The following is a 23,598-nucleotide window of genomic DNA, read 5'->3' as shown; positions in this document are numbered from 1 at the left end:
TGTATTCATAAAACGGTCCCTGAGAGTGTGTACTTCTGGCAACTTTTGAAATTGTTCAATGACTATTACTATCCCAAGAAGCCAAGGATTTAAAAAAAAAAGCTAATTAAGCAGCACTACTGATTGTCACATGATTATGACAATTACATACAATATAGGACATGCTTTTTGTTAAGTTATTGATTTCACCTATGCTGTATGCCTCTTCAGTTTCTGGTTACTTGATTGGATTAAGACCATCAAAATCTCAAAGGGTCAAGCGTTACTATAAAACGAACCAGAATTTCTTAATTTTCCTGAACCATAAACCATTTCAGACAAGCACTGACAAGACTGTCAGTACTGTATTAGAGAGAACACAGGGGCTGACTGCAGCTTTTCAGATCCATTTAGATACTTCAGTTCAACCACCACCAAGCAGCCCAGCACCTCTGCCTTCTGCTGTTTGATCAGCTCACACGCCGCATACAGGGTTCCTGCAACGAAAAAAATACAATAAAAAAAAATCAAGGCATGAAACTGCTTTGTGTAAAAATACACTACCAGTCAAAATTCTATGTTGAGAAAACACTTTTTAAAGGGTAACTAAACCCCTGGTCAGAGCCTGACTCCACCCACTGACAATATTTGAAAAATGCTGAAAAGTGGGCAGAGCACAGCGGAGATAGAGGGGATGAACCGAGGGCGGGGCTGAGTGAGTGCAGCGTGAACCTGAGACCCGCAGTGACAGATTGATTGACAGCTGCTGTCAGAGTTGCTAAAATGAAGAGTGACTGTAATGACGCAAGTAGCTTTGCAACAGAGCGTTCATTTGAAGTAGAGGACTTTTCTCCCCTACCTTCACCTGAAGTGGAGGATGTCGAGGTGTCTGTTCATATCAATTCGAGCAACTGGCTCAATCTGCGGTCTTAACTCCCGCACCGCGTCGCTTTTCAGGGCGACCTCCATTGCGGTGGAGAAGCAATCCCGTGTAAAATGCAGTTTGCACACTTCAGCTCTAGGCGGGAACTCACGGTCTTCCAGGCCAAGTGCATGCAACCACTGGCGCCTAATTTTAAAGTCTGCTGGAAAACTATGCAGTCCAGCAGTGCATTTGCAAACAACAACACACCTACGTACCATCCTGACCACTGTACTAAAAATACAGATAAATCTACGCCAACTTGAAGATCTAAATAACTCTAAATAATTGATATGCTAAATAGATGCTATAATAGTCTATCCTGATCGTTTTCCAACTCCTGACTCACTACAGTGATTTTGACGGAACAAGATGGTTTTATACTGCCAAGGGCGTGGTAGCTCGTACCAAGGGGTGTGGTGAGCTGGAAACTGCATTACCTGCCACCGCAACATCCAATAGGAAAAATCAACTGCAGTAGCCACCGTTCAACCTGAAGAGGGCAGCACTCAGACGTTTTTACACCATATATTGAAGAATTAAAACACTTTATACTCAAATCAGGCCCGGCGCCACGAGGGGGCAAAAGGGGGCAATGCCCCCTCAGATCTGACTTGTGCCCCCCCTGTTTCATTTTTGTATTCATGGTTAAAAATAAATGGTCAACCTTTTGAGTTAAATAATAATTTAACCTTATCCCCATGGGATTTAGAATGTTCAGTGTTGTGATTCGTGACATCACTGCCAGATTCAAACGTCTTTCGCGTTGGTTGGCGCTGAGCCAGAGACGGACGAGCTCAGCGCTGTCATATATCACAACTATGCAGTGTTTTCAACCTCATAATGTTTATTTTAGATTTCATATATTTAAATAGGCTACACATAAGCACTGGTAAAACAATAGGCTACATTTGGAGTCTGTGAAAGCAGCAAAAACAATATATTCAAATATAATTTGACGACGTGTGTTTTTCATATCAGATAAAACACAGTGGAAGAATGCTAACTATAAAGTTTACTCTATTGTTATAAAGATTTTTAAACGACCAAACACACTCACTTACACATATTTGAGAATCTATTGTAGGCACGCAGTCAGCGGTATGACAGGATGTGCAAAAGCCACACACACACACAAAACGCTTTCTCACTTGAATTAAAGAGGTTTTAGTCTGAATAAAATGCTAGTAGCAGGATTATAAAATGAATAGATGCGATTATGATCATTTGATAAAATGAAGAGAGCGCGCCATACTTTTGAGGTAATTTTACTTTGTTGACAGTTTCCAATCCCGCACGGAGAACGCTGAACGCACCTCTTTAAATGGTTTTGTGGTGCTCGTTGTTGTATTTTAAAGCACAATTGCAATGTTTTCAACTGACATTATTGTATAAAATTATCCGAAATGTGGAGCGCGTGTGACTGCGCTGCACATTAAGTGAACTACATCGGCGCTGCTGCACCAAAACACAGTTGCTCACATTAATTTGATCCTGCTGGATTCTGTCCTAGAAATTTTTAAAAATCCGGCATACAGCGCATTAGATCGTGACAGTGCATGCGTGCAGACGAGGATGAGCGAGCGCGGCTTTGGCTAGATTTATTTGGAGGTTATTGCTCATGTCTCATTCGGCACAAATCGAAATGTTTCCATATTCGCAATGTATTTGAATGTTAAACTATTATTTATAATGTAAACTAGGCTTGTACTTAAAACGCATTCGCATATAGACGGAAAAGATGATCCTCTTCATATGAGCAAAAACGTCCTTGGCATAACAGCAGAGTGGACCGGTATACTACGGTCTATTTAAACTGACCAGTGTAACCTTTTAATGTTTAGTTGACATTTTATTTTGATAATGAACAGACTGCGATGTAAGTTTGAATCGCTAGAATATACGTGTGCAGCAGGCTCCGGCGCGATCGAAACAGCTGAGACATTAAAAAAAATATATATTTTCCGCAAAAGTGTTTACTTTCATTTGTGCACACTCACAATAAAAACAGAAGATTTGTGCTCTTGTAAAATAAAGCAAACAAACAGAATGCGTTGTCATCCTTTTTTTTTTTTTTGTGAACTTATGGAGCGCCCACACTTCTGTTTTAAATCCGTTAATCTTAATTAGCCTATTTAAGTCGGATATATTTCGCATAGCCTATTTAAAAAAAAAAAAAAACATGAAAACAAATTGTTATTTTTATGTTGGGCCTATTACTTAGTAGGCTATAAATTTTCCTTAAAGCATCCCATTTTGTCCCAGGGCTTAGAACTTGTGCCCTAGTCAGGTCCATGCAGAAACTTGTGAACGATGCTCGGCGTCATCGTTTAGTGACAGCAGTGAATGCTCCAGGAATGTGTCGGTCACAGCGCCTATTAATCGCTGTTTTGAATCCAGCAATTATTTATTTAGAAATGATAAGATCTGATTATGACAAGTGTGGTATAAAATCTTTGTTTATTAGAGGAATAATAGGTTAACTGGAAAATGTTAGATCGCGACCATGCTTTTGGACTCCATAGTCTTCATTTACGCGGCTTTGTTCTGGTTTGCCGGTTGGTCACGAATTTCCACAAATTCAGTAGCTATATTTAGGCATTGTTTCTTTTCCTAAATCTTCATAGTCTAACCCTCTAATTTCCCAGGTTTATTTTATTATCTTTCGCTTTTAATAACTGTTTTCGCATCTCTTACTGTGGTAAACATGGGAAGGGAAATTAAAGATTTCATGAATTAAGAATTCGTTCGATTTATTAATTTGTTCCCTTATTTCACTTAAATCATGGGTTATTTAGGGAACAAAATTAATGAAACATGGACAATTGCCACATTAATAATTCGTAGGAATGAATTAACAAGTTGTAGGAATGAATAGACTACCTGTCCTGTCACTGTGTCCCGCAGCCCTGCAAAGCGCACGATATAAAACAGTTATCTGATGAAATGATTAGTAACTACATTTCTATTGCATTTAATGTTGAAGAACTTTTATGTTGTTTCTATTTTAATGTACTTTAAAGTTTAAATCACATTAAAAGCTTAATTTGTACATTGTGAATGAATGATGATGCTTTTATATATCGTCACCGTCACTCACAGCCGCTCGCACGTGTTGAGTGCGCATGAGCCGCACGCAGCCCAACATTGAATCGGTTAACCGACCATCGATAGCCTTAATCGATTGCATCTCTTATCGACAATTAATCGATCATCGATTAATCGTTGACATCCCTAGTCCTGACAGTAGAATATGAGACAGATAATCTGTGAAAAAAATCAAGCTCCTCTGGCTCCTCCCAGTGGTCCTATTGCCATTTGCAGAAACTCCATCGCTCCCGCTGTTCAACCGCTCTACGGACCAATCAGAGCTGCGGTCCGTAACTTTGTTTGTGTTCAAAATGTAGAAAAATTTATATAATAAGCGAGTACACCATGAATCCATTTTCCAAATCGTGTTTTTGGCTTGTCCTGAATCACTAGGGTGCACCTATAATAAGTGTTTATATTCGGACTATTTTTGATTTCTTCGGGGATACCGCAGCGGAGTAACCCAGTACCTTTGTGATTCTTCATAGACATAAACAGAGAGAAGTAGTTCCGGCTACGATGTTCTTCCACAAGACGCAAACAGTTCTGTTTATTAACCGCTAGAGCGTCAAAAGTTCCCTACCGCAGCTTTAAAGCAGGCCCAGATTTGCCATCGGGAGCAACCTGGCGGCTGATTTTTTTTTTTTTTTTTTTTGTATTTACCCTTCAAGTACTTTATTAGTATTCAGTTGTAATTTTGCTGGAGTAGACCAGTTTAATGTCTCACTCACCTCCAGTAGCCAGTAAATCATCAATGATCAGGACCTTCTGTCCTGCAGAAACAGCGTCTTCCTGCATCTCCGCCTCGGCCTGAAACGATACCGCTCAATTACATCATGAACAGAGGCTCGCATTATAACCAAACATAGACTAGACTGGATCATTTATAAACTGGAGTTACCTTCGCATACTCAAGACTATAAGCTACTGATAACGTTGGGCCAGGGAGCTTCCCTTTTTTTCTGATTGCAGCAAATCCCACACCTAATCTCTGAGCCAAAAGCGGCCCAAACAGAAACCCACGAGCGTCAAGTCCTAGGAGAGAATGAAGAAAACAGCATTATAACAAAACTCCACTTGCGATTCCAATCTATTAAAAAAAAAATCTTCATGAAGGACTCCAAGTTCATTTAAACCAAAGATAGACTGACTTAAACAGAAACAAATTTAAAAACAACACTTTGTCAAAATGACTTTGATGTTGGCTTGAGAAAGCTTTACAAGAAAGTTGGAAGTTGTTTTAAAAGCTTGACATTTGAAGGTAATGGTTACTACGCAGTTGCTTGGGCTTTCTGGGTGGTTTCTAGGGTGTTGCTACGCAGTCTATGGGGTGTTCTGAGTGGTTGTTAGGCACTTGCTATTGCATTCTGGGTAGTTGCAAAATGGTTGCTAGTGTGTTGCTGTTTAGTTTTTAAAGTGGTCTTTGTGGTTGCTAAGGTTTTTGCAGCCCCTTAAGTGTTCTAGGTGATTATTTGCTGACTGATAGGGTGTTTAGATGCTGATTCACTTTATGGTTGCTCGAGTGTTTCTTAGCCAAGGCATTCTGGTTGACTGCTAGGGTGTTGCAATGCGTTTGCTAGGATGTTTTGGGTGGATGCTGTGCAGTTTCTAAGGTGTTCTGTGTGGGAACTAGGCTGTTCCTAGAGTGTTCTGGATGGCTGCTAGATAATGCTGCATTTGCTAAAATGTTTTGGGTGAATTTTAATAAGTCTATACAGATACACGATAATTCCCAAATAGGGCCATTATGATCACCAACAGGATAAAACACCCTGTAGGATATCACAAGAACTTAAAACAACTCTTTCAGGAATGTCCTCTACTCTAGGTCCCGTGAATTCATAAGGGTGCTGTAATTTCAAATGAACAATATACATTACACAATAACACACTATCCTGTAATTCTTCCAGGGTTAATTAATCCAGGAAGAACCCCTTTTTATTTATTAGGTTATCCTTATTTGACAATATTTGGATCGGATCCAATAGGAATTAAATTCAATTCAATTTTATTTGTATACCACTTTTTACGATACAAATCATTGCAAAGCAACTTTAGAGAAAATTACATTTCTACAATATTTAGTAGTATCTTATAAGTGGTGACTCAGTTTATGTGCATATGACAGGAATTTTCAGGAAAAAAAAAAAATTATACAAGACGTAGTCAACCAGACGATGAACACTATTAACAGCAATTATAATGTGATTGCATAGTAAGTAGCAATCTTTCTTTTTTTTCGCTCTCTCACTCAAAGGTTATCAGTAGTGGTGCGACTTTGAACCTTGTAACACGCCACACTCATATCTACTGAATGACTGCACTCACTCTTACCGACTATAAGATCCACCTGAGGGTACGCGCGCCTCACGTGCTCCTCAAAGAGATCGGTCACAGCAGCCAGCGCCTTCGGATCCTTCAAGACTGGAAAAATATCCCTGCAGACAAACAGCACAGACAATCTAAAACTGCCAAACCCGAACATCTCTGTCCCGTTCCTCCGCTCTGCATTATTCCGCACCGCTTTTAACTCGCACGCTCATTGTAAAATGGCATTTGCATATGAATACTCACTTGAACGCAATCCCCTTCGTAGGGAAATCAGGAAAAGTTCTAATGCACTTGGAAATAAGATCCAGTTTCTCAGCCATGGCACGCGCTGCGAATGTTTGGACTGACGGGAAGATGTCCACGTGCTCAACTCCACCACTAACACACGCTTCCTCAACACATGGCATTTACGTCATCAAACGTGGAAGAGAACGGATAGATCACAGGATGTGTCTCCTCATTACTTTGCTTTAAAAATATATAATTATTATGAATATATTTATTTATTATTATTATTATTATTATTATGCAGTCGCATGCAAGTTTAAAAATCCTTTTATTGGCCCTTAAGAAAAAAAATATTTAACACTGATTTAAATGCATGTACATGTACAAGTCAAATAAACAAAATAAACAGTATAAATTATTGTAAGACAAAACTAGCTAACTTAAATTTATTGATGACAGTGTGGTTTGGTAATTTACAGTGCCTGAAGTCCAGTGAGTACCAGGCAGTTGTCAGAATATGTTTTTATGATCAATTATATAAATTGACTAGTGCATATGTTCTGCTCTGCTGCCTTTTGGTACAACATTTAGCAATTTTTTGCAGAGTTTAGCTCTAACCCTAATCAAATCAGATTTGAGGATCACTTGAAATCTACAATTGCTTTTACCATACAGACACTGGAGGGCGCTGTTGCCCCACTAGCTGTTAAAATACGCTTAATGTCTATTGTGAAACTAAATAATCTCAGCGTATTAATGGCACAAAATAAAGACAATTTTGCAGTGACATAAAAATCTACAAATCTGCTAATTCACAAAAAAAAAAAACGAAGAAAATAAAATAATTAAAGAATTTTTTTTAGTTACAAATATTTTTCAAATAAATACATATTTTTTGTATACTGATTTTTAAAACATTAAGTTAGTAAAACATAAAATGTTTCAAGCAAACTAAAATTGATGAAAACAACGGTAAAGCTGTGCTCAAATATACTGTTGTATGTTGGAAAATGTATGATATAATCTAGCAGTACAGTACTCAAACACCATCACCAAAAAATAAACAAATTACAAGCAATAAAAACAGGTTTGGGTCTGTTGTGACATTTTATTTGATTTAAGAAATGTTAAATTTTTTTTCTTAAAACTGAAATCAAAAGATGCCTTAAAAGTCAAGTCAAGTCACCTTTATTTATATAGCGCTTTAAACAAAATACATTGCGTCAAAGCAACTGAACAACATTGATTAGGAAAACAGTGTGTCAATAATGCAAAATGACAGTTAAAGGCAGTTCATCATTGAATTCAGTGATGTCATCTCTGTTCAGTTGAAATAGTGTCCGTGCATTTATTTGCAATCAAGTTAATGATATCGCTGTAGGTGAAGTGTCCCCAACTAAGCAAGCCAGAGGCGACAGCCGCAAGGAACCGAAACTCCATCGGTGACAGAATCGAGAAAAAACCTTGGGAGAAGCTAGGCTCAGTTGGGGGGCCAGTTCTCCTCTGACCAGACGAAACCAGTAGTTCAGTTCCAGGCTGCAGCAAAGTCAGATTGTGCAGAAGAATCATCTGTTTCCTGTGGTCTTGTCCTGGTGGTCCTCTGAGACAAGGTCTTTACAGGGGATCTGTATCTGGGGCTCTAGTTGTCCTGGTCTCCGCTGTCTTTCAGGGCTGTAGATGTTCTTTCTAGGTGCTGATCCACCATCTGGTCTGGATACGTACTGGATCCGGGTGACTGCAGTGACCCTCTGATCTGGACACAGACTGGATCTGGTGGCCACGGTGACCTCGGAACAAGAGAGAAACAGACAAATATTAGCGTAGATGCCATTCTTCTAATGATGTAGCAAGTACATAGGGTGTTATGGGAAGTGTTTCCGGTTCCGGTTTACCTAATTAATGCAGCCTAAAAATCCTTTAACGGATTTGGATATTAAAAGCATATTAGTATGTTATGTGTAATCCAGGTTAAAGAGATGGGTCTTTAATCTAGATTTAAACTGCAAGAGTGTGTCTGCCTCCCGAACAATGTTAGGTAGGTTATTCCAGAGTTTAGGCGCCAAATAGGAAAAGGATCTGCCGCCCGCAGTTGATTTTGATATTCTAGGTATTATCAAATTGCCTGAGTTTTGAGAACGTAGCGGACGTAGAGGAGTATAATGTAAAAGGAGCTCATTCAAATACTGAGGTGCTAAACCATTCAGGGCTTTATAAGTAATAAGCAATATTTTAAAATCTATACAATGTTTTAATTAATTAATTATTATTATTATTTTTTTGATGATGATGATCAATGGAAAATTAAGGTTAGAATGTTAAATAAGATTTGCTAAAACAGTCACCTATGTGATCTCAACTGACAGTATCAATCAAGCAACAATCATCTCACCATGACAGCCAGGTCACACATGTTCCTGCGCATTCCAGGGATCAAATCCTTCTGATGCTGCTCCACTACTGCGGTCACCTGTCTAAGAACATCCTGGTACTCCTTAGACTCCACACTTTAAGGCAAACGAGAAAGGAAGACGTCAGGAAAGAGACATACCTGAAACACATATGCATGATAGATATGAGAGATATTTACTTTTCTTTTTACAATGGTTAGCTATTTACAAGCTGCTTCATTTTATTCATGCTAAATATAGAAGATACATTGATTTGGGGGTGAACCCAAAGCCTGACAATGTTCTTGACACGTTTTATAAGACACAGACACATACCATATACTTGTACCATGATATTTATGTTACTACAATAATACCATATTACATACACTATACTAAAAGAAAAAAAACCTGGTTAAAAACACATTTTACAGTTAATTTACAGACAGTTACGCTTCTACTTCAAAACAATAGCTGATATTTGCTGTCGGGTTACTGTTGAAAGTGACGTGACATTCAGCCAAGTATGGTGACCCATACTCAGAATTTGTGCTCTGCATTTAACCCATCCGAAGTGCACACACACACACACACACACACACACACACACCTGGAGCAGTGGGCAGCCATTTATGCAATTCCTGCTGGCCTGGAACTCGAACTCACAACCTTTCGATTGGGAGTCTGACTCTCTAACCATTAGGCCACGACTTCTTCACAGACTCATCTTAGCATGGACTATAAAATAGTTTTAATTAATTATTCGCTCATGCATAGTTATTACAAGATAATGCATGGATAAATATGTGACAGACTGACAAACCCACCATAAAACACACACACGCACGCACAGGTCCCCGAGGGCTGCCGTTTCCACAGAAGCGGTCATGTGTCCTCTCATTATTTGTGTTGGACATTATCCCACACCCCTGCATAGTGTGCAGGGACCCTGATGGTTTAAAAGGAACGCTGTTCTCAATAGGACCTGTAGGCTTAATGGGCTTCAGAGAACGTGTGTCTGTGCGAGACACACACAGAGACAAATATCACCACTGCAATTACAGCTGTAATACAAAGGCAGGCAGCACCTGTGTCAGGCCTGTCCCTTGCTCAAAGGCAGCCTTCTGATTGGCCCCTGGGGAGGGGGTGTGTACGTGTGGGGTGAAGTGTCAATTAGAGTAATTACCCTGGGTGCTTTCTGACTTACAACCCTGGTCTCTACACTTCTGTCTTTCCCCGGGAGAATCGGGCAACATCTGCTGCCCTCTCGCTCAGCCTGGACCATCAGTCTTCACTTAGAATGACCATTCCCCAAAACCCTGAGACACATTACTTCACTTCCTACCAGGGATGGCATGGTTCCGTTCAGCTCACCACACACTTGAACTTAAATCTGACAAAGCATCTGTAATATGGTTTGCTATAAATAACACGCAAAACAAACAGGGTTCAGCTAATATAATGTTTCTGTTGATGGATGCGCATTCTGGATTCCCAGACAAGAAACCTGGACAAACCATGCTCAATTCAATGTGAATACCTTATGCTGGAATATGAGCAGTCGTTTATTCCGCCATCACCCGGGTGCTGATAGCGCATGTGCACAGATGAGACCTGAACAGCACATGTTGATATCGGTGTTTAAACTAAAATCATTTAAGCTTTGTCAGATTAAACATTTAAGAGCCAGAGGACGCGAGCTCGCGCTTGCAGTGTGAAGATTTGTGCTTGTACTCCAAAGTGCCCAAATATAAGCTCTCTCTGAAGTATTGTGTTTAATTGGACAAATTCACACAAAAATTATGTCAAAAGGCCTGTCTTGGTAAGTATCCTACAGCAGGCATAGCCGGCTGAACGTAGGTCTACTGGATCAGTGCATTCTCTTAAAGTGACAGTCTTTATATTAATCGCACAGCAACAACAGAGAAATCACTCACTGCTCTTGATTAAAAAGCTTTGTAACTTTAATAAAGAACCATCTTTAATTTATACAGTCAAATATGCGATGCTGTTTCATATTTGATTACTTTATTCAATTTCTCTACCTAAAAACTAATGTTAGACCTCCCTAAAAATAAAAAAATAAAAACCCTGCAAATCACTGTTTTATTTGTATCTTTACTCTATTGTATTTATTTGTGCTGTTGCTCGTAGTTTTTTTTAAGAATAGTTTCTCCATAAACATAGCACATATCGAAACCTAAGTCGAAACCTGAGTCTAAAACCGTGAAACAAACCAAACCGTGAAGAAGTTGAACCGTGTCACCCCTACTTCCCACAGGCTTAATCAGCAGATAAGAGGTTTCATCAAGTGGTTGGCCAATATCAATGACTGATGTTGGAGACATTAAAAATCATCATAATGAACAGGTAAACTTATCTAATCACTTTCACAGACTCACGGTGTTACTCTTGCAAACATTTCCAAATATTTGACTGTTGCACCTTTAAACTTAATGCTACATCTACCAAATAATTACACCAGCCACCAACCAGGATAATGATGCTGACATATACACTCTTTTACTCATTTACTAAATGACTCAGCAGCTCTCGAGCATGAAACAAAAATACATTCCCATTTGTGTGACCCTATGTCACTTGTGCATGCTGGTTTTTATCATTATTTTAACACTGATAGTTACTTATATGGAAACAGAAGTAAAAGCCACCATAAATAAATATAAACTGAAATACATGGCTATTCCTATTTACATGCTTTAGGATAGATCATTTTATGTGGCTATACATTACATTATGGGGGGTGTAGTTTTGTTTTGGGGACTTTGGAGTCTCCTACATTTTCATAATTACTGTGGATAGCTGTACCTGCAGATTTGTAGCTGCCGTGTAGCAGTCCACAGTCTTGCACGTGTCAAAAATAAAATAATGGATCTCGTCTTGGGTAAAATGCTGGATCAATTTAGAAGGCTTTAGATCACACACGCAGGAAACATCTGGTTTTCTATTCATGATAGACTCAAAGATGCACCAAGGGGCACAGTGCTTTGGCGCTCGATATGCTAAACGTATGCCGCCTTCACTGTATGTCCTGTGTATTATGCCCCTGGGTCTTTAATCAATAATTAACCATAACATGTTTATTTATGCCTAGAGTCCAGACAAACAATAGAAAATTCACAGTCAGCATGGCTCATTAGCATTTTTCTGAACCTTGCTTTCCTTTCTACAACTGTAGACGCGTGATTAATTAATAACAGTGCATGCAAATACAGTCTTTTGATTTATAATGCATGACACCCAGGGGGCAGGGGCATTGCTCAGGTGTGTCCCCAGACTGATTAGTGATTCACACACTTGCATGCACAAAACAGCACTCTCCAATTCTGCATGCGGTGAATACAATGAAACAAGAACGAATCGGTATTCACATGGTAAAGACACCAACAAGTATAACTGAATGAATGAATAAAATAAGTCCCCCACACACTGTTGGAGCTAGACAAGGGAATTGAGCTGAAGAGGCAATCAAATACCCCTGCCTTTTCTCTCTGCTTCTCTCCCCCCAACATTCCCCATGTGGAAATTGAGCAGTTCTACAAGCACTATTGATTGAGGGCTGAAATGCTCATCAGCAGCAGATGAGGCCTGAGTTGCATGCTACATTAGCCCCAGGCAGGATGGGACTTAAGTGTTCTCGGCCGGGATAAGGCAGGGAGGCAGAGAAGGCCGTGAGATGGGGGTCAGCATGGCATGGGTTGTGTAGACCCAGAGAGTTCCTTTGCCTGTTAGCTTGGTAAGTATTTTCATTCTAAGCAGGACAGCACTGCCACTAGTCTCAGCCTCAGACATCACGCCCATGGACTGTTGGCTGAACGTCTGATGCATATGGCACACAAAAGTGGAAACACTTAAGGAGTGTTGAAGTCCTCATCAGATTGATTGAATTCTACAGGATTTCCACGAGACATTTGAGTTGCGTTCTTTAACGTTCCGCCTAGAAACAAAGATGCCGTGGCGCTAGGGCTGGGACAACGCATCGAGGTCACCGATGACGTCGACGCAAAAAATACGTTGACGCAAAATATGCGCATCGATTCGTCGACCTGTTTTTATTTCTCTAAAAAACTTTGCAAAACGTTTACCTTATGTGCGCTGAATATACGCGATGGCCAGATCGACATTTTGTCAGGGTTTTTCTGCATTGATCTTTTTTTTTTGGCGTCTGTCAAAGCCTTATTTGATCGGTGAGTGATGTAGAATAGAATGACTGCTGCGCCTGAGAGAGAGCCCCGGCTGCGCGCGCACTCAGAGTCTTCAAACAACACGAGTGCTTCTTGCTCTCTCTCCCTTGTGCATACTAATCAAAATCATTAAACGCGATAGAAAAAGGGCGAAACACCAAAGTTTCACGTGCGCTCGCGCACTCACAGTCTTCAAACTACATGAGCGCTGGCTTGCTCTCTCTCTCTCTCTCTCCCTCGTGCATATTAACCAAAATCATTATATACGATAGAAAAAGGGCGGAACGCCAAAGTTTCACGTGGAGCATTCAGAGATTTTCTCCATGACAGGCTGCTGGCTCCCACTGTTAATTTTTATTTATAATTTTTTGGAAAAGCACTCTCTGTATTAGCTTAAAGCCCTCAAGTTTACATTGGTTACTGTATTCTTTCAATTGCTCTAAACAGGTATTTTGGGTGACATTTTTTATTGAATGCTAGACATCAAGTTGTTGTTATTTTCATCTGAAAGAAGAACTTTTTTTTCAGTAAGCTAGGCCCTATGTGTTCAGTAAGCTTGTTTCAGTAAGCTATGTGTTTTCAAGGCTTCAAGGTTTTATTGAATGCTATCTCTATACAAGTGCAAAGTAATGCATTCTTAGTCTGACTTTTATTTTGTAATTTTAAGAGCAATAAACATATATTGCAATGTTAAGGAATTCATGTTTTTTTTATTCAGATATGTAAATCAACATGTATAAATTGTTAGTAGTCAATTAATGAGGAGATAATCGAAATCGAATCGGTCTGAAAAAAATAATCATTAGATTAATCGATGCATCGAAAAAAATTATCGCTAGATTAATCGTTTTAAAAATAATCGTTTATCCCAGCACTACGTGGCACCAAACCCCCTCACAAAAGAAGAAAGCCTAGTGTTTACAACTGTGACAACAATCATTTATCAGGATCAACTAAATGCTGGATTTTCAATAGTATGTGAAAATATTGTAAAGTTTGCGGCCTAGAATCTTTAAAATATGTCTGAGAGTTTTACACACCGGTCTGTTATTGTGGGGACATTTCTACGCCTCGAAACGTGACGATGAACGAAACGAACTGTGATTGGATGTTTGACATGTCGGTCAAACGGCCTCATGGGTGGGCCTTGGTCAATGAAAGCTGCAATAGATACCACGAGAGACTACACTGTCGATAATAGCAGGACTCACAAGGAGTCAACATTATATACAAAGATTGTTCAGGACATTTTTTTATCGATTTCTAAATTGATTTAAGGTCAACATGACATCCAAATAGACTATTTCATATTCCAGGATTTTAATGTGCATGATACACTGGTGCATGATATTCTAAATGAAATGAATGCATGTCTTTGTATTGTTATACCAATTAAACCTCATAAGTGCTTTTTGGTCATTAGTTCACAGGTTCCAAAAAATTTTTTTTTCAGCACTGATAATAAATCAGCATATTAGAATGATTTCCGATGGATCATGTGTGTGTGTGTGTGTGTGTGTGTGTGTGTGTGTGTGTGTGTGTGTGTGTATATATATATATATATATATATATATATATATATATATATATATATATATATATATATATATATATATATATATATATATATATATACATACTTACCTTGTGTATATATAAACAGTTCTCTCAATCTAAGTGAATACCATACTTTGACCTATAATAGTTTAATAATATCTAAATAAATATAAAAATGGGTAATCCTAAGTATAAAATTAAGAATTCTTACTCTGAATGTATGGAACATTTTGAAAGTGAAGTGACATTCAGCCAAGTACGTTGACCCATACTCAGAATTTGTGTTCTGCATTTAACCCATCCAAAGTGCACACACACAGCAGCGAACACACACTGTGAACACACACCCGGATCAGTGGGTTGCTATTCATGCTGCGGCACCCAGGGAGCAGTTGAGGGTTCAATGCCTTGCTCAATGGCACCTCAGTCATGGTATTGCCGGCCTGAGACTCGAACCCACAACCTTAGGGTTAGAAATCATACTCTCTAACCACTAGGCCACAACTTCACTTTGGCCATCGGCTGGATTTTTTTTTTTTATCACCACAAGGCAACAATCTGGAAAAACATTATACATTTTCATATTTTCTTTGTTTCAAAGTGCAGAAGTGTAGATTTTATAGTAAAAAGTTTGCATAATTGCTTATACAAATGATGTTGAAAGAGAGGCATTTACACACACACACACACACACACACACACACACACACACACACACACACACACACAAACAAACAAGCTCTAAATGGCCATAAAACTCCAAAGGAAGAGAATATTGTTATTGTTACTAATTTTTAGTTATTACGACGTTGTGTTCCTTTTTTGAAACCGAACGTTAATTGCGGAGAAACTTTGCTTTGTTATTTACACAAGCTGGTCTTCAGCTCTTCAATGAGAATAAATATGATGGTAGTTAAAGGCATTCATTTTATCAGATTGTGTCAGTTTTTTTATTTATTTATTTATTTATTTTTTTTATGCACCTGCGTAATATTTTAACTTTTATATATTTATTTATAACTTTTAACCAAAAATCTTCTGTACTATTGTTTTAGGTCAAGTAATGGGCTGTAAATGCCACTGCATATTAACTTTAAGGGTTTTATTATTATTACTATTATTATAATTATTAATATGACAGTGAACTTATATCTTCTGCTTATATTAATTATTATATTACCCTATTAGAGTATGTGTCACCCACCATAACCAACAGTTGGGGGTTGTCAAATAAAAGTGGGTAGTATACAGCTAGTCATGTGATCTCAACATGATAGAACACCTGATCTGGGGAAAAACTAAGCTACTGATATGTCTTTATCTGATTCGAGTGTACTGTAAATTATATATATAAAACTAAATAAAAATAAAACGTTTTCCGAAAGCACTATTCATTTCTTTGGATGTAAAACTTTTTTGAAGTGGGCAAAATAAGTAGTTTGCAATTTTTTAAATAAATAAATGAAAACTTAAATACATGTTCAATGTATTCAATTCATTGGACTATCATAAACACTGCATACTCCTCGTTTCTTCAAGAATATCTAATGCATGGTGTGAGGCTTGTGGGGGACAGTGTGGCTGTGCTGTCAGTCTGCCGCTGGACTGGAGGTATGTGCACAGACAGGCTCTACATCATCTTAAGTGGCTCTTTAGGTGTAGACAGAGATTAATGAGCGCCGACCGCTCCAGCTGGGTGCACAGAAGAGCAGACGGTCAGCAGCCTGACATGGATTCACTGGGGACGCAGAACGAGCAAAGGACTGGAAGAATGAGGGGGGCTGGTGTTTGGATCTGGACCATTCTGACCTATTCGAAAACATCCACTGTAAACTGGAAAGATAAGGAGGATGAAGATGGTCAAACTAACAGCTCTCTCTTATCCAGCACTCAACACAGCTATTGATTTTTATTATTTTTTTGGATGGACCTTTCTTTTTTCACAGTTAATGCTTGAAACCAGCAGAGAATAGAGATAAGATCGAAAACAACATAAATGTTTAATTACTCTGTGTCTCTTCAAGAAAGAAGAGGAATATAAAAAACGACAACAGCAACAACATTGAGACGAAAGAGAAATAAAGCTGAAAAAAGATGAAAGAGAGGCTTACTCTGGTCTTACAAATGAGTCACTATTTTCATCTAATCTACTACTATTTAATGAGAAAGAAAGCGATAAAGAGGCATTATGGTGTATGTATGTATGTGTGTGTGTGTGTGTATATATATATATATATATATATATATATATATATATATATATATATATATATATATATAAATAAAAATAATGGTATGCACACACACACAGGTGAACTAAGTGCTACTAAGAATGTGTAAGTAATGTTAATAGCATAATACACTCGAAGTACTTTGTCAAAAAAATATTTTATATATTTGTTGTATCGAAACAATTACATTATTAAAAAAGTTGTAAAATTGTATTTTGCCACTAAAATGCCATTTTTCTTAAATAATATTGTACACCATTTCAAACAAAATGGACTAAAAAAAAATACAAAAAAAATAAATAAATAAAAAATTGTAAAATACACTATTTTAAATTTTCCTCATGCTAAAACACTTGGAAAAGTGTTTCAACTGATCTGATTTTTAATGTTTTGGCCTTTTGTAATTGTTATGTACGAGTCCCTCAATTGAAAAGATGTATCTCAGAACCATACAGTCACTGCTGGAAAGTGGTCAAATATGCAGAAGATGCTGAAAAACCAAAAAAGAAAGAAATACAAATCATGGGTCACAGGAAAGGATACTCTTGATCATATTATTTCGGCTAAGCATCAACATTCACAAACCACTGTCCGCTGTTATTTATAACAGAAAAGAATGCAGCGAGCGCATAATCACGACTTCATAAATGGGAAATAGGAAGTTTCAAATAGCACGTGAAGTCAGCAAAGGAGTGCATTGTTTTGTTAACCAAGTGGTTTATTATTTTGAGTCGTGTGGGGCGCGGTAACACATGGCCCTCTCACAACATTGCTCTACATATCTATCGCTTTTGCCACTCAGAAATATTCACGCAATCATGCAGCACGTATCAGAAGTGCACTCCGGTGTGGTTAGCGTTCACACTCACTGTTCTAGCTATATATAACTGAACTGCGCTCTTGCCCACCTCTTCCAACCGAGCCAAAGACTGCTAAACGGAGTGATCACACTAGTCCACATCCCGCACACATTAGTCTCTACCCGCACATCAAGTGTTGTCTCGTGCTGCATTCTGCTGCGATGGGTCCCACGATCGCGCAGGTCTCTAATAGTAAGGTGCATGTCATAATGTTACGATCGAGGCTCTGGACTCATAACTTGCATAGCACAACTTGTTTTTCTATAACAAACTATAAAATATTTTCTATAAAAACTGTGACAAATACCTTGTTTTATATTTAATTTAATTACATTAATGTTATAAGTTAACATTTACAATAAATATTTTAACTGCTATAAAAAAAGCACCTTATTTGCTTAAAGTGTTTGCAAACCAAATGTTATTGCACTTTTGTTCATTTTTAAAGGATTTCATGGTGATGATGGAAGGAGTGTATGTGTGTGTGTGTGTGTGTGTGTGTGTGTGTGTGTGTATACACACACATACACACTCCTTCCATCATATACACCATCACCATGAAATATATGGTGATGGTGATGGTTTAAAAATATAACTCAAAAATACAACTTTCCCTACATTTTATTTACTTAAGGACAGCTCACATGTGTAACAATGTTGGTCGCATGCTCTCTGATGGTCTTTATTAATTTATGAAGGACAGTATTAATCGTCGGTGGTATTTCATTCTTGCTGAGCTTTGTTTATAATACTGCCACACAAATAAATTAACATTATAGTTAAACTTTCCATATGACGTTAATTATAATAATGTTAATATAAACTAGATGCTAAATGATATTTCTATAACAGTCACTGTTATACCTGACAATACTGATTTTTAACAATATTGATTGTCTAATGTACAAAATACAATTTTGTGTAAAGCTGCTATGCAACTATAAAAAGTGCTATACAAATAAACATGAATTTTAATTGATTTGAATTAATTCATCCCTCCACTGTCAATCCTTGCCTGCTTCCTGCTGTGATTTATTAAATATCCTGCCTCTGACTTGAAAAAGGCAAAAATGCCAATCAAAGTGTATAGAATTTTTTGGAAACCACCAATGACACTTTAGGAACGGATTGGTCCACTCCATGCCACCCATCTGGACATGCCACTAACTCTAGACCCAAGTATTAAAAACGATGGGGAAAAAGGTCAAAGTTTTTTTATTTTTTATTACTTAACTACAGTCATGGCCAAAAATAGCATTGCATTGTTAATCCTTTTGATATTTTATAAAAAAAAAAAGTAAACTTCCATTGGATATTAAGATTTAAAAATGGGGGGGAAATATCATTATGAAATTAATGTTTTTCTCAAATACATGTTGGCCACAATTATTGGCACCCCTAGAAATTATCTAGAAAGTATATTCCCATTCATATTCATAATTTTGAGCACCCCAGGGTGATTATGAACATGAAATTATCCAGCCATGGCTTCCCGTTTCACAGAAATATAAAGAGGAGTGAAAACAAAGCCCAAATTCCCTTATTAATCAATCACAACGAGAAAAAAACAAAGAATATATTTCTGATGTGCAGCAAAAGATAATTGAGCTTCACAAATTAGTGAAAGTGGCTTTAAGAAAAGAGCTAGAGCAGTGAAAATTCACATTTCCACCATCAGGGCAATAATGAAGAATTTCAAATCAACAGAAAATGTTAGAAAACTGCCTGGAAGAGGACATGTGTCTATTTTATCCTAATGCATAGTGATGAGGAGAGTTTAGTGGCTAAAGACTCTCAAAAGACCACAGCTGCATGTCTGGGGTCAGAAAACCTTACAAAAAAAAAAAAACTATATATAATGGTCAAACAGTACCTACACCAACACATGTTGTTTGGGAGGGTTTCAAGAAAAATTCTCCTAGCTCATCCAAAAACAAACTCCACCATATTCAGTTATCAGACACGGCTTTTTAGCAATAAACACTCAAGATGGGTTTGGTGAATACAGGGATAAAAAGTACCCCATGTGTACGATGAAATATACTGCTGTATTTTTGATGTCTTGGGCCTATATTTCTGCTGGCGGTCCTGGATGTAGAAATCTTATAATGGGATATGTTAAGATCTTCCAACCGTACAATAATCCAAACACAAACCTCAAAAACAACACAGAAATGGGTCACTGAGCACAAAACCAAGCTTCTGTTAAGGCCATTCCAGTCCTCGGACCTGAACCGTATAGAAAATGAGAGGAGTGAACTGAAGAGAAGAAGCACCAACCTGGAGCTGGGAATCTAAAGGGTCTGGAGTGATTCTGGATGAAGGAATTGTCTCTGATCTCTAGTCAGGTGTTCTCTAACCTCATCAGGCATTATAGGAGAAAATTTAGAGCTGTTAAACTGGCAAATGGAGGTTTCAAAAAGTATTGAATAAAAGGGTGCCATTAATTGTGGCCAATTTGTATTAGATAAAAACATTTATTTCATAACAATATTTCTCCCCATTTTAAATTATTATTATCCAATGAAAGGTAAGATTTTTGTGATAAAAAAAAGATCAAAAGGATTAACAATGCAGATTAATTTCCACAGCCTTCTTTTATTATAATTTATTATTTTTCTGCCATGACTGTATAATAACAATGCCTTGGAAATGCGTTTGAACCAATGTTAACCCAGTTGAAGATCAGTTTGATCTTCCTCACATACATTTAAATCAGATTAAGTTTCCAGTTTTCCCTGGATAGTGGATGTCTTTAACATTTCCATCATAACTATTCTTTCTTACCATTTCAACTTCTAGCCAACAGCCGATGAATGACCTAAAGCTTCAGGTCATCTTCAGCTCACAAAGAGTCACATTTAATAAACCCTCTGTGGACTGCATGATCAATCTGCAGCCATGCCTCAATATCGACCCCAAATGTCCAGCTCTCTGCCAGCGGATGTGAACAGAGCTGTGCAGAACCAAGACGGATGAACATGTCACAGACCCTGGGCTCATTCTAGACTGTGTCCATGTAGTTTCAGTGCTTCATTACAGTTTGGAAGGAATGACTGATTCAGCACATTCACTGGTTTCTTTCTTGTTGTTCATACATTCCACCAGCGATAAGGTTTCTGGTGTGAGCATACACCTTGTATCAATACATTTGTGTTCTCCAAAAGGATTACAATAATAAAGCGGAAAGCTAATTCCGTTTCCTACAGAACATCAAGTATAGACCTAGACTAGATAAAGCTTAAAAGAGAATTAACATCTCTAGGAAACTAAGAATATGCCCTTTTCAAACGATGTGGAAGCTTGATATTTGCTCAAACTCGAAGGTTCTTGGTTTGGAGCTGAACAAAATTAAACAAACATAAACATTAAATCAAACAGTCCTCATTTCTGCCGAACACCTGCTAAAAGCAGCTTCAGTTGTGACAGCATGAGAGAGATCGAAAATGATGTAAAGGTGACGACAAGTAATGTCTATTTTGTGTTCAACTTGAACAAACTACAACAGAACAATATCATTAACAATTCTGATTTATAATTGATTCTAATCTGATTTCTAATTGATTTTGCCATAAAAAAAGAAGATACATTGGTACATTGTGCATTTAGTTTAAAGTCCACATGAACCAGAAGCTGCTTCTAACGGAAACAGAAATTTGAGTAGAAGGCAGGGTTTTACTTTTGCACTCCTCCTCTCATCCCTTTTACTCACATCAAATGCCTTTATTCACCCCCTGGAGCTGTGTGGAGCTCTTTCTATGATGGATGGATGCACTTTATTTTGCTACAAAGTCTCGACCACCATTCACTGCCATTATAAAGCTTAGAAGAGCCAGGACATGTATTTGTCTGAAAGAAGAAAGTCATATACACCAAGGATGGCTTGACTAAGTCATAGTTATTTTCATTTTTGGGTGAACCATACCTTTAAGGTACTGAATTCATATTTAATAGTGTGGTTCCTTGACATCTGGTGTCCATTCCTCAACCCCTTACCTGATTGGGTATCTTTCCCCAGGGTCCTGTCCCAGATGGAAGATGAGTGGTTGCATGGTGTGTTCCTCTTGCGTGTGAGTGGTCACACCACGAATCTCCTGGCCAGGACAGACAAGGTTGTTTGGAAAACAAGGTGAGATCATTGATCTTCCTCCTAAAACACTCAACTCACTAGATTAAAAACACTGACACTGAACTAGATTAGAACAAATCCAATCAAAAAGATGAGATGCATTACATAGGCAACTATTCCAAATACTCATGGCGTCAAAGTTTTGTAAATGTATGTTGTTTATTCTTATGTAAAGTACTAACAGTATGGAATGGGAATGGTTAGCATGATACAGTTAATTCTTGTTGGTTTTAATTTCTTATGGGAGCAAAAATGCTTCTCTTTTGACAACTATTCAAAGTCAGTGTATTCTGACTAAATTAAATACTTGGAGGCAACAGTAGATACAAATTTAGATTTTGGTTCTCAAATAACCTTTCTTTTGTAATCTTAATTTTTAAGGCCCTATATGGTTCAATTTCACACATTTTCAAAGGCTGAAAACTAAATACACCCTTCAATTTGGCTTCAAATCTCCAGCGAAAACTCCCTCTTCAAAATGGTGAATTACAATTAATATTTTGACTTAAATTACCATTTTTGTTGGTCTTTCATCAGAAAAATCTAAACAAAATAAAATGTAAAAAATGAGCGAAAAAAGTTTCTGAAATTTGTTGAATTGAGTTGATTGGACACGGAATGACAATAAAGCATAGTAGATGTTTTACCTGTGCCTGTTTGCTCAAACGCTCTTGAAAGTGTGAAAAGGACTTTCTGTCAGCACATTTAGAGGTGGTCTGTGATTAATTCTCACCACATTTAACAAAGGTATAAATGGAAGTGCATTTTGATATCTGCATTCATCTTGTCAAGCAAAATCTAATGATGTAATGCTGCAAATAATTACAGTGGGCACCAAAAAATGTTCATGTTGGAAGGTAAACCTTCTTCCCACTGACAACTTAGTAACTGGTCAAATAACTTGTAAAATAATTCATAATCTTAGTCTCTCTGCCTCAGAATCTTCAAGGTGCGTTTAGGCAAAGCTCAGTCATGACTACATATGGCTTTTCTTGAGGAGCGGCTTTTTTCTTGCAACCCTTCCATACAACCCACATTTGTGGCAAATTTGTGATATTGTTGTCACATGCACACAATGAAAACTCTTTGTTCTAGATTCCTGCAACTGCTTCGGAGTTGCTGTAGGCCTCTTTGAAGCCTCTCTGACCAGTTTTCTCCTTGCTCTTTCATCCAGTTTTGAATGACATCTTTTTCCAGGAGGGTGTTGTACCAAATATCTTCCACTTCTTAATGACAGACTTCTCTGTGCTTCTATGCTTTGAAAAAGCCTTTGAATTTTGCTTGTATCCATCTCCTGACTTGCGCCTGTCCACAACTTTATCCTGGAGATCTTTTGACAGTGCCTTGCCACCATCATGCAAACCATCATCAAATTCATCAAACCCTTAACAAATAAAACAAATGAGGTTACAGAAGAGTTGTTTGTGTGTGTTTTCAGTTGCTGGAGGCTATTGTGAAACCTACCTCCTACCACAGGTCTTTATTTGTGTGTTGTGCCCTGTGGGAACTGATAAGTTAGATGAGTTCCTTTCAAATGAACACTGTTTTAATATGTTGGCGTTCTTCACAAGAACATATATGTTTGGAGGGTAATTTATGAGGCTACTGTGAATAAATAAAAGTCTGTGGTGCACACACACACTTTTCATGGCAGCGCACAGTCCCCTGTGATCTGGCC

The 23,598-nt window shown here is 37.9% G+C and overlaps 1 protein-coding gene and 1 pseudogene across 1 annotated transcript; both read right to left on the bottom strand.

The window, feature by feature from the left end:
• Positions 1-325: 325 nt before the first annotated feature.
• Positions 326-6,734, bottom strand: LOC128016590 (adenine phosphoribosyltransferase-like). Its single transcript, XM_052601224.1, has 5 exons — positions 6,567-6,734; positions 6,327-6,430; positions 4,893-5,026; positions 4,723-4,801; positions 326-476 (listed from the first exon to the last, which is right to left on the bottom strand). Exons 1-5 carry the CDS (start codon positions 6,728-6,730, stop codon positions 337-339), a joined length of 621 nt encoding a protein of 206 aa, XP_052457184.1. The 5' UTR covers positions 6,731-6,734; the 3' UTR covers positions 326-336.
• Positions 6,735-7,957: 1,223 nt separating this feature from the next.
• Positions 7,958-23,598, bottom strand: part of LOC128016393 (N-acetylgalactosamine-6-sulfatase-like) — a 34,813-nt pseudogene continuing 19,172 nt past the window's right edge.

The sequence above is a fragment of the Carassius gibelio genome, chromosome A7, assembly GCF_023724105.1.
Source record: "Carassius gibelio isolate Cgi1373 ecotype wild population from Czech Republic chromosome A7, carGib1.2-hapl.c, whole genome shotgun sequence".
NCBI lineage: Eukaryota > Metazoa > Chordata > Actinopteri > Cypriniformes > Cyprinidae > Carassius > Carassius gibelio.
Note: the sequence above shows the minus strand (reverse complement) of the source record. Positions and strands in the feature narration are given on the sequence as shown.